We start from the raw sequence: 12363 nt of genomic DNA, 5'->3' as shown, positions 1-12363 counted from the left end.
TTCCTGTATTCTCACATGGCAAAAAATCATCTCGACCAGATTAAATAACTGAAGTAAATCCATGCCGAATCTAATTGAGATGACTGCACTAGGATTATATTAGAGAATGTTCTTGTCTTTTAAGGCATATATACTGAAATGTTCAGGATAAAAACAGCATGTCTTCAGGTGAATGGTCCCAGGGGAAAAATAGAAGGGGAGGAGGGGAGGGGGAAGAGAAGGGAAAGAGGGAGACAGGAATTAGGAAGCAAACATGGCAAAATGTAAACAATCAGTGAATCTGGGACAGACGGGCCCCCTTGCACTATTGCAACTTTCATGTAAATTGGAAGCTATGTTAACACTGAAAGGTGCAGGGGCACCTGGCTGGCTCTGTTGGCGGAGCATGAGACTCTTGATCTCTGGGTTGTGAGTTTGAGCCCCACATTGGGTGTAGAGATTTCTTAAAAATAAAACTTTTAAAATCTAAGTAAATAAATAAAATGGCAAGGTACAAAAAGAAGCTGGAGCTGGGTGGCTTCAGACAGGGGGGTGGGACCCCAGTTTGCCAGAATCTCCACTTCTCCCTGCCGTCTTAACTTTGGCCTTCCTCACTCACCTATGGCCTCAGAGGACTGGTGGAAGGCTCAGGCGTGTGAGCTCTGAGTTCATGTGGCCCTGGGTTCAAGTCCTCCTCACGCCTTTGCTGGTGATGTAACCCTGCGCGTGTGACTTTCTCTGGGTCTCAGTTTCTCCATCTGTAAAAACGGATAGTAGCACACTTCTCCTGCACTTGGTGTGGTATCTGGGATGTGCTGTTAGCTTAGGCCATTGTTGGTTTTGTTGAGGACCCGCCGAGCTATCAGGGAGGGGGACCAGCCGGGTTCACACATGATGCTGGTGCCCATCAGGAAACAAGCCGTGCCCTCTGAGGCGAGGCGTGGGAGCTGGCCAGGGAAGCTTCCAGCAGCGTAGCGGATGCTGGTGGCTCCTGAGCTGGAGAAGGAGCGAGGCCTAGTGGGGCTCCAGAAAGGACCCCCTGCGGGGCCCCGCTGACCAGGACCTGCCCACAGGGAACGTGGTGAACGGCATGATTGCCCGGCAGATGGTGGACATGCTTGTGGAATCCTCATCCAACGTGGAGATGATCCTCAAGTTCTTCGACATGTTCCTGAAACTCAAGGACATCGTGGGCTCTGAGGCCTTCCAGGACTACGTCACAGATCCCCGTGGCCTCATCTCCAAGAAGGACTTCCAGAAGGTGGGTGCTGGAAGGCAGGTGGGTAGGGGTGCCAAGTGGCAGGCGTGCCCTGGCTGCCTGCCTGCCTTGGACAAGAGGCTTCTCAGTGAGCCTCAGTTTCTTTACCTGTAAAATGGGGATAAAACCATCTTTGGGGTTTTATCGTTATTAATAGTCATAATATTATAACCATTATACATAACAGTTATTCAGTTGAGAAACATTTGCTGCATTTCTCCTCCATGCCGAGCCCTCTGCTAGGGCCGGGACAGACACAGCCCTGCCTTCATGGGGCTTATAGTCTAATGGGGGGCGGGGCAGTCACCAATGGCCATTACTGGTCAAATAATGAGGGTCTTAGGAAGGAAGGATAGGAACCAGCTTTACCCAGGAGCCCAGTCATCTGCCCCGTCAGCCATCCCAGCCCAGCACTGCCCTGTCTCCCTGCGGAGCCCCAGGCAAGTCAGTCGTCTGCTCTGAGCCTCAGTTTCCTCCTCTGTGAAATGGCACTAGGATCACAAAGTAACCATCTCACAGGACTGCTGTGAGGTGGACAGTGTGTGGACAGACCCCGGGACACAGGAGCGCTTGAGGCACGTTACCTACGATTCTGCCCACCGGATCCTTTCCCCCGCCGTTGTGTTAAGTTTTTTTTCTTTTGAAATAACTTCCAGCCTATATAGAAGCTGCAGGAACAATACATAGAATTTCTGATGACCTTTTCACCCAAAGATTGCCCAAATGTTCGTTTTTTACCACGTTTGCTCTCTCACGATTCCCCTTTTCCTCTACATAGTTGAGTGTGTATCTCCTGAGAAAAAGTGCATTCTCGTACGTAATCACAGAACAGTTGGGCAAATCAGGAAATTCGCGTCAAAGGGCACTTGGGTGGCTCAGTGGGTAAGCCTCTGACTCTTGATTTCGGCTCAGGTCACCATCTCACAGTTTCTGAATTCGAGCCCCGCATCGGGCTCTGCGCTGACAGTGAGGCACCTGCTTGGAATTCACTCACTCTCTCTCTCTCTCTCTCTCTCTCTGCCCCCCCAAAGAAATAAACATTAAAATTAAAAAAAATAAAAAGAAGAAATTAGCATCGATATGATGCTGCCATCTACACACCTTAATTCAGTTTTCACCCGGTGAAGAAATTGTTCTCCCTGCTAAGGACCCGATCCAGGACCACATTTAGACATCCAGGCTCTTTACCCCCTTCAATCCAGAACCCTCCCTTGGTGTGTCTCTGTCTTTCATGACCTTGACGTTTTTGAAGAACAGAGACCTGTGTTTTAGAGAATGCCTTATTTTTTTTAATGTTTTATTTATTTCTGAGAGAGAGAGAGAGAGAGAGCATGAGCAGAGGAGGAACAGAGAGAGAGAGGGAAACACAGAATCTGAAGCAGGCCCCAGGCTCTGAGCTGTCAGCACAGAACCCAACGTGGGACGCAAACCCACGAACCGTGAGATCATGACCTGAGCGGAAGTCAGACGCTTAACCGACTGAGCCACCCAGGCGCCCCGAGAATGCTTTATAATGTGGGTTTGTCTGGGTTTCCCCCATGACTCGATTCAGGTTATACGTCTTTGGCAGGAATATCACAGAAGTCATGTGTCCTCAACGCATTGTTATCAGGAGGCGAGTGATGTTAGTTCTTCCTGTCGCTGTTGGTTTTAGCTTGGCTCGCTTGGTTCAGGGGGTGTTTACCTGCAAAGGTACCGTCCTTCCCTTTAATATCTACTGAGGATGTGCCTTGGGATGATGTAAATACCCTGGTCACCCTCCAGGATCAGCACCCATGGGTGATTCTGCCTGAAATGAGTATTACTATGGTAATTGATGGATTTCTGATTTTTCTGATTTCACCACACCCTTTCCCTTTATTACGTACCATTTTGCTGTCCTTGCTGATCCATTGTTTATTTTTTCAAGTTTATTTATTTATTTTGAAGGGGGTAGGGGCAGAAAGAGAGAGAGGGAAAGAGAATCCCAAGTAGGCTCCACACTGTTATCTCACAAACCGTGAGATCGTGACCTGAGCTGGAGCCAAGAGCCAGACACTTAACCGACTGAGTCCCCCAGGTGCCCCCTATTTATTTATTTTTTATATCAGTGTAGACTCGTGCTTATTTTAACCCAGAGGTTGCAACTGCTGCTGCCCATTTAACAAGCAGTTAAATAAAATCCAGGGTCTCCATGGGGCGCCTGGGTGGCTTAGTCGGTTAAGCGTCCGACTTTCGCTTAGGTCATGATCTCGCGGTTCATGGGTTCGAGCCCCGCGTCGGGCTCTGTGCTGACTGCCAGCTCGGAGCCTGGAGCCTGTTTCAGAGTCTGTGACTCCCTCTCTCTCTGACCCTCCCCTGCTCACGCTGTCGCTCTTTCTCTCTCTCTTAGAAATAAATAAAACAAGCAAGGATTGTCATGCTAAGTGCATGGTCTCACTTACATGTGGAATCTTAAAAAAACTGCACTCGTAGAAACAGAGACTAGCAAAGTGAGTGGGTGGGAAGGGGTTGGGGGCGGAGGAAATAGGAAGAGGTTGGGTACAAACGTTGAGTTATAAGATGAATTTAAAAAATGAAGTGGGTAAAGATCCCTCCTGACTGTTCAGAGTTGCACAGGTAGCAAGATTGGATGTCATATACACAACGTCTTATAGCTCAGTGGCCTCCCTGTTTCACACAGTTGTAATCTGTAACTTAAAAAGTGTGTTGGTTTTATTTTGAAATAAGTAATGTGTTCCCATGATTTAAAGAGCAAAATGTAACAAGGTATGAAGTGGGAAGTCTCACTCCCACTGCGTTCTCAGCCTACTTTCCCCCACCTCCCCACTGCTGTGAGTAGCATCAGGTTTCCCTTGTATCCTTGTGTTGTTCTTTTCAAATTTTGTTATTCTCCTCCTTTCTTGCATAACAGGCAGTGAACTTGGTCTATATTACTTAATAATATATTCTGGAGATCAGAGAGTGACCTCATTCTTTTTTCACAGGTGCTAAGTATTCCACTTGGGGTACATATTATAGTTTATTTGATTATTCTTTGTCGACAGACACTTGCTCTGTTCCTAGTCTTCTGCTTTTACAACTCATGCTGTAGTCAGGGCTGCCGTGGATAGTTGTACAAGTTGTACACTGTACAAAGATACAGTTATAGCCCAGATATTGTAAATTTGTACTGCAGATTTCTAGAAGATGGGTGTAATTGTGCTGAGGAAGGCTCCATTTGGACCACTAGCAATGCTGGCTACAACAATTACCCTTATACATACATCATTCTTTATGTGCATTTGTATCTAAGAATACTTCCAAGGATTTCTGGGTTAAAGAGTAAATGCATTTGCCATTTGGAGAAATTTCGCCCTCCATTTTTCCTTCTCAGTAGCAGTATGTGAGCGTGTCTGTTTCCCCACAGCCTCGCCACCAGACCGCATTGTCAAATGTTTGGATTTTTGCCAATCTGATAGGTAAAAAACAATATTGCTGTGCAGTTTTAATTCACGTCTCCTGTTACGGGTGCAGTTAAGCATCTTTTTATGTTATCTCTTGTATTACTTTTTTTTTCCAAGATTAAAAAAATTTTTTTTAATTTTTTTATTTATTTCTGAGAGAGAGCGAGAGAGACAGCGTGAGCAGGGGAGGGTCAGAGAGAGAGGGAGATACAGGATATGAAGCAGCTTCCAGGCTCTGAGCTAGCTGTCAGTATAGAGCTCGACGTGGGGCTCGAACCCATGAACTGTGTGATCATGACCTGAGCTGAAGTTGGACACTTAACTGACTGAGCCACCCAGGCACCCCTCTTTTGTATTACTTGTTCAGTGAACTGACTGTGTCCTTGACTCATTTTTCTACTGGGAGGTTGGTATTTTTCTTCTTGATTTCTAAGAGCTCTTTATATATTAGGCTGATTATAACTTTGTTAGTGATAGAAGTTGCACCTATTTTTCCTAGCTCATCATTTGTCTTTTGACTTTGCTTATGGTGCCATTATAATTTTTTTTTGGCCATGCAGAACACTTTTGATTTTCATATAGAAAATCATTTGAATTATCTTATTAATTAAAAAAATTTTTTTCATGTTTTTTTTTAAATTTATTTCTGAGAGAGGGAAAGAGCATGAGCAGGGGAGGGTCAGAGAGGGACATACAGCATCTGAAACAGGCTCCAGGCTCTGAGCTGGCTGTCAGCACAGAGCCCGACACGGGGCTCGAACCCACGAACCATGAGATCGTGACCTGAGCTGAAGTTGGACACTCAACCGACTGAGCCACCCAGGCGCCCCTTAATTTTTAATGAAATAGATAATATAAGAACAAACCACTATGGTTGAGGTCACCTTTGCCTCCCCCCCAATCCTGTTCTCATCCACCTTTCTGGAGACTGCCACTGTTATCTGCTTTGGTGTACATCTCTCCGGATGTTTATTCTGCACTTCAGCTCATACGTAGATCCGCATTTTTAAAAATACAGCATTGTTTTCTGGCTTCCCAAGTCCTTCATGGTGGACAGAGCATGGTTGGCAAAGCGTTTCTTTCCTGATAAGTACTCTGCAGATTCCGAAGCCTCTCCTACAGTTTAGAAAGCCCTGTCTGGTGGCTGAAGACATATTTCAGGCTATTCATCTATTCTTGGTCAGTTCTGTTTTAAGGTTTTCCTTTTTTTTTTTACTCTGAAAATATTTTGTATGTGTCTCATAAGTTCATCCATTGAAAATGCACAATTCAGGGGCACCTGGGGGGCTCAGTCGGTGAAGCGTCCGACTTCAGCTCAGGTCATGATCTTGCGGGTTGGGAATTTGAGCCCCACATCCGGCTCTGTGCTGACAGCTCAGAGCCTGGAGCCTGCTTTGGATTCTGTGTCTCCCTCTCTGTCTTTCACTGGCTCTCTCCTGCTCTCTCTCTCATTCTCCCAAAACTAAATGAACATTAAAAATTTTTTAAAATAGTAGGAGCCATATCTATAAAAAATAAAATAAATAGAATGTACAATTCAATGGCTTTTTTAAAGCATATTCACAGAATTGTGCAACCGTAGCTACTCTCTAATTTTAGAACATTTTAATCACCCCAAACAAGAAACCCTGTACCCTTTAGTTCACTTCCCATTTCCCCCACCCAGGCGCCTGGCCACTGCTAATCTACTTCCTGTCTCTATGGATTTGCCTCTTCTGGACACTTCATAGAAATGGAATTGTACACTATATGGTCTTAAAAGGCTTTTTTTTTTTTTATAAGGAAAGTTCCTTTTTTCCTTTTACAATAACAAACCGCAGTGTCCTTATCGCTCCGAACCAAAAAGGAAAGAAGAAAAACAGAAACAAAAAATATCCACAGGTCTTTAAATGAGCAAATATCTAGTCCGCCTTCACATTTCCCAATCTCATAAATGTCACGTGTAATTAAAAAAAAAAATTCCGAACCAAGATCCAAACAAGGCCCACCCCTTGCAACTGGCCGATATTTCTTCAAACCTCCTTTTATCTACTGGTCTCCAGCACTTTTCCTTTGCCCTGTAGTTGATCTGCTGGAGATCCAAGATCTTGGTCCTGTAGAGGAGCGGCCTCTGATAGAAACACGACGCGAGCAACGTGCATCGTCTAAATTTTTCTAGTACCCATGCTTCAAAAAAGTAGAAAGACACACTTAAGGTCATTTTCGACAATATATTTTATGTAGCCTACTACATCCAAAACACTGTTTTAACATGCAATCGGCATAAAAAGTTATCCAATCCTTTATGCTCTTTTCTCGCGCTGAGTCTTTGAAGTCTAGTATGTATTTTTTTTTAGTTTTTAAAAATGTTTTATTTATTTCTAGGGGAGAGAGAGAGAGAGAGAGAGAGAGAGAGCGTGAACAGGGGAGGGTCAGAGAGAGAGGGAGACACAGACTCTGAAACAGGCTCCAGGCCCGACGCGGGGCTCGAACCCACGAACCGCGAGATCATGACCTGAGCGAAAGTCGGACGCTTAACCGACTAAGCCACCCAGGCGCCCCTAGTATGTATTTTATACTTGCAGCGCATCTCTGTTTGCACCAGCCGTGATTCGAGGGCTCAGCAGATGCACGTGGCCCTTGGCCATCATTAGAAAGTGCCTGTCCTGTTTGTAGAGTTCCCCACAGTTTTGATCTGGCTGAAGCAACCTTGCAGTGTCACCTAGTGTGTTCCCCCCTCCCCTGTGTTTCCTGTAGACTGAGAGCTGGCTCAAGAAGTGCATCAGCTTCAGGTTTGGGTGTATTTGTGGGCTCTGCCAGCACATCCTCTGTGGGGCCGCATGCGTCTCTCAGGAGGCACGTCCTCTCCTTCCGCGAGGTCAGCAGCTACTGATGTTCGCTACCCAGACATAGCAGTGCTCTCGAGATCGCAAAATGACAATAGTCTCATCTCTGAATATTTGACCATTTAGATTTTGGTAAATATACGTGTTCCCTAAACACAACGCATCGTTTGATTCCTAAGCGCCTTACAAATCTCTGTATTTCACACGTTTTTCAGTTTCTTTGTGCTTTAGGGGTGCCTGGGTGGCTCAGTCAGTTGAGTGTCCAGCTCTTGATCTTCAGGTCATGATCTCACGGTTTCTTGAGTTCGATCCCCGCACGGGACTCTGTGCTGACCTCGCACAGAGCCCGCATGAAATTCCCCGTACCCTCCACACCCACCTCCTGGTTGCACTTTCTTGGTTGCTCTCAAGATAAACAAATAAACATTTAAAAAATAATAGGGGAGCCTGGGTGGCTCAGTCAGTTAAGCATCTGACTTCAGCTCCGGTCATGATCTTGAAGTTCATGAGTTCAAGCCCCGCTTTGGGCTCTGAAGCCTGCTTTGGATTCTCCTGTCTCCATCTCTCTCTGCCCCTCCCCAGCTCACACTCTGTCTCTGTCTCTCAAAAGTGGGTACACATTAAAATAATAATAATAATAATAGGCAAGTTCGGGTTTAAAAAAAATTTTTTTAAACTTATTTCTGAGAAAGAGAGAGAGACAGACAGCGTGAGCAGGAGGGTCAGAGAGAAAAGGAGACACAGAATCTGAAACAGGCTCCAGGCTCTGAGCTAGCTGTCAGCACAGAGCCCGATGCGGGGCTCGAACCCACGAACCGTGAGATCATGACCTAAGCTGAAGTCGGACGCTTAACCGACTGAACCACCCAGGCGCCCCAAGTTCAGGGTTTTTAAAAGGACTTTTGAATTTTCAAAAATTATAAAAGGTAAAAACTCTTCTCTGTTTCCAGGATGCTAAGGTCACTTGACAAATATATACTGATCATCCGCTCTGTGCAGCAACAAGCAAAGCAGATAGAGATCCCCACCCTCAGAGCAGATGGCCCAGTGGGAAGGGGCAGATGAAAATAACTAAAATAAACAAAATAATTCCAGGTTATAATCTGAAGCCTGAAGGAAATGAGCAGGGTGGCATGCGAGAGAGCATGGGTGGAGTAAACCCTACAAACTGGGTGGTCGGGGGAGGCCTTTCCAGAAAAAACAGCATTGAAGCTGAGAGCTGAAGTATACCCCGTGGAGGTGGGGGAGGTTGCGACATCCCGGATAAAGGGTACAGCGAGTGTAGATGCTGCAAGGTGGGAGCCAGAGAGGTGGCAAGGAGGCAGGCGNCCGCATGAAATTCCCCGTACCCTCCACACCCACCTCCTGGTTGCACTTTCTTGGTTGCTCTCAAGATAAACAAATAAACATTTAAAAAATAATAGGGGAGCCTGGGTGGCTCAGTCAGTTAAGCATCTGACTTCAGCTCCGGTCATGATCTTGAAGTTCATGAGTTCAAGCCCCGCTTTGGGCTCTGAAGCCTGCTTTGGATTCTCCTGTCTCCATCTCTCTCTGCCCCTCCCCAGCTCACACTCTGTCTCTGTCTCTCAAAAGTGGGTACACATTAAAATAATAATAATAATAATAGGCAAGTTCGGGTTTAAAAAAAATTTTTTTAAACTTATTTCTGAGAAAGAGAGAGAGACAGACAGCGTGAGCNGGGGGGGGGGGGAGGGAAGGGGTGGGGTGCAAGAGGGGAGGGAGGCAGCCGTGCAAGGCCCGCTTGGCTGCAGGGGAGACTCAATAAGATGGAGCCAAGGGACACGGGGAAGAGTGTGTCCTTACATGTGTATATGGCCCCCCTGGCTGTGTGTGGGGAACAGACTGTGGCTTGAGGGAGGCCAGGGAGGCCAGGGAAGAGGCTGCCGTGAGAGTCCGGTGGGAGACCGTGGGGGACAAAACCAGCGTGGGGACATGGAGGGGGCAGATGTGTGTGGGCTCGAGATCTGTGAAAGCGGAGCTGACAGATTTGCTGATGAATCAGGTGTGGGTGGTGAGATAAAAAAGAGGAATCAAGGATGACTCAAAGCTTTTTAGCTTAAGCAGCTGGGTGGGGAGCGATGCTATTCCTGAGATGGCTAAGACGGTGGGGGGAGAGGTTTTGAAATCAAGAGTTCAGTTTGGGCCATTTCCAGTTTGGGGTAGAGATCCGGGATTCGGGGGAGAAGTTAGGGCTGAGACGCAAACGGGGCAGTCACTGCCGTGGGATCGCGTTCAGAGCCCTGGGCCTCAGTGAGATCTCCGCGGAGAGCATACATCTCACAAAAGGGGTGCGGATTCCAGGCCTGGTGCCCCCCAACCTTTAGAAGTCTGGAAGAAAGGGGGGATTCCAGCATAGGAAACTGAGAACAATCAGACAAAGAGGTATTTTGAAAGAAGGAGAAGCGTTCAAATGGATGATGACAAAGACAGCCACAAATCACAAGGGCAGAGTCCCAGACTGAATGGAGGAGACAGGGTTCCAGACCCCCCATAGGGAGGGGGCCTTTTAAGAGAGAGACAGTGTCACACGGCATCATAAGGGGAGGAGGCAGGTCGGTGGAGCGAAGGTACATGGTGAGGAGTTCCTGTGTGATTATGTCTCCACGCTCTGTGGTTTCTAGAACCCTTTATGATTTGCAAAGCATGTTACTCATTTAGAAAGCATTTTGCAAAGTTCTTGGCTACAAAGCACTTTTAGAGCCAGAAAATTTCGCTTCTGTTCATACCCCCAGCGCCTTTCTCAAACTGCATCCTGCAATTCATCCGTGGGTCATGAAATTCATTTAGTTAAGTCGTGACCAGCATCTTTAAAAATAAGATAGAGCCCTGCAGGGTGTTACATAGCGAAAGTCAGAGTTGTGTCATGAGCCCTTCTCTCCTTTTTTGAGTCAAACTGTAAAATGCAGCCTTACTGTGGGTGCAGTCAAAACATTTGAAAAAGTGTCCTGGAGAGCCTCTTGCAGAAAGGACACCGGAGATCAGAACAAGAATGTCCAGTGAGAGCGGGGTCTTGAAAGTAAAAAATCGGAAACAGCCTAAATGTCCGGCATCAGGAGAATATAGCGTTACATTTATTTTTTTAATGTCTTATTTATTTTTGAGAGAGAGAAAGAGACAGCATGAGCAGGGGAGGCTCAGAGAGAGAGGGAGACACAGAATCCGAAGATAGGCTCCAGGCTCTGAGCTAGCTGTCAGCACAGAGCCTGACACGGGGCTCGAACCCTTGAACCGTGAGATCATGACCTGAGCCGAAGTTGGACACTTGACTGAGCCACCCAGGCGCCCCTATTTTTTAAAAAAATACCACACAGCAGTAAAAAGAATTTGTTTGATCCATATAGCAACATGCATAGATCCTTAAAATTACATTTTTAAACTTTTTTAAAAAATGTTTAATGTTTTGATTTTTTTCTGAGAGAGAGAGAAAGAGNGCACAAGTGGGGGAGGGGCAGAGAAAGAATGACACACAGAATCTGAAGCAGGCTCCAGGCTCCGAGCAGCCAGCACAGAGCCAGACTTGGGGCTGGAACCCCGACTCAGCCCAAAGCCACGAACCATAAGATCATAACCTGAGTCGACGTCTGACGCTCAACTCACTGAGCCATCCAGGCACCCCCCATAGCAATTCTTTAAACTAAAAAAAGTGCACAGGATACTATGTATTTTATTTTTATTTTTGGTAACATTTATTTTTGAGAGACAAAGAAACAGCATGAGTGGGGAAAGGGCAGAGAGAGAAGGAGACAGAATCCGAAGCAGGCTCCAGGCTCTGAGCTGTCAGCACACCCTGTTGCCGAGCTTGAACCCACGAACCAGGAGATCGTGCCCTGAGCCGAAGTCGGACGCTTAACCGACTGAGCCCCCCAGGCAGCCCTTGGATACTATGTATCTTTGTGACAAAACGCCAGGACATAGACAGAAGTACTGTCACGTTTGGAAAGATACATCCACGACAGGATAGGGGTTACTTTGGGAGAAGGTGGGGCCGGGGGCGGGGGGGGAGGAACGGAACAAAATTACACAGGGAGGCTCCAATCATACCTGTAATGTTTTTAAGTATGTGGTATTTGAAGAACACGTGAGCATGAGCAATTGTTAATCCCGGGGTGACGGGCACCTGTTTCCATTGAAAATCGGAGCCCTCCACTGCGTCCCGTGTCAATCATGTAGTTGCTAGAAAGGGGCGGGGGCGGCACCAAAGGGCCTTGGGGAAGGTTTGAGGTGGGAGGTGGCCTGCCTGAGCCAGGGCCCTAGGCTCCAGCCACCCAAGTGAGGACAGGAGAAGCTGTGTGGGCAGGGCCGCACACTTTTGGAGGCGGCACATGGGCAGCACAGGGAGGAAAGCAGGGAGAGAATGGCACAGCTCCATTCGCTCCCTGCTCCCTGCCGCCAACTGGACAGACCCTAGCTGCAGCCACAGGGTCCCAGGGGGCCGCCGGTGTAGCCCACAGGTGCCATCAAGCAGGGAAGGTAGACGGCAGGCCAGCAGGGCACACCGGGATGGCACTTGGAGAGCCTGGGGCAGCATTTCTTTACCAACCACTGCGCAAGAGCTGAGACTCATCAAGTCACACCTTCGTCTCCGACAAGGCAGCGGATGGGGGCGTGGCTTTGTGGAAACGCAGCATTTCGGTATTTGATTGGCTGGTTCAGCCCTAGCTGCGCCAAACCGGCAGGCCTCGGCCTCGGGTGCTGGTTATGATTCTGGAACCTTCTGTCTTTATGAAAAGTGCACACTGCGGCTCCCGGGGCCACCCCTCTGACCTACCTACCGCCCACCCCCGCCCACCCCCAGGCGATGGACAGCCAGAAGCAGTTCACGGGCCCCGAAATCCAGTTCCTGCTTTCCTGCTCC

At 47.5% G+C, this 12363-nt stretch overlaps 1 protein-coding gene across 1 annotated transcript in view; it reads left to right on the top strand.

The window, feature by feature from the left end:
- RYR1 (ryanodine receptor 1) overlaps nucleotides 1-12363 on the top strand; it is a 115724-nt gene that overhangs the window by 87861 nt on the left and 15500 nt on the right. Inside the window, 2 exon segments of the mRNA XM_077773631.1 lie at nucleotides 1040-1240; nucleotides 12304-12362. Coding sequence (XP_077629757.1) covers nucleotides 1040-1240; nucleotides 12304-12362 — 260 coding nt within the window.

The sequence above is a fragment of the Crocuta crocuta genome, unplaced genomic scaffold (genome assembly GCF_008692635.1).
Source record: "Crocuta crocuta isolate KB4526 unplaced genomic scaffold, BGI_CrCroc_1.0 scaffold267, whole genome shotgun sequence".
Classification (NCBI taxonomy): domain Eukaryota; kingdom Metazoa; phylum Chordata; class Mammalia; order Carnivora; family Hyaenidae; genus Crocuta; species Crocuta crocuta.
This window is presented reverse-complemented; position numbering and strand designations above follow the sequence as displayed.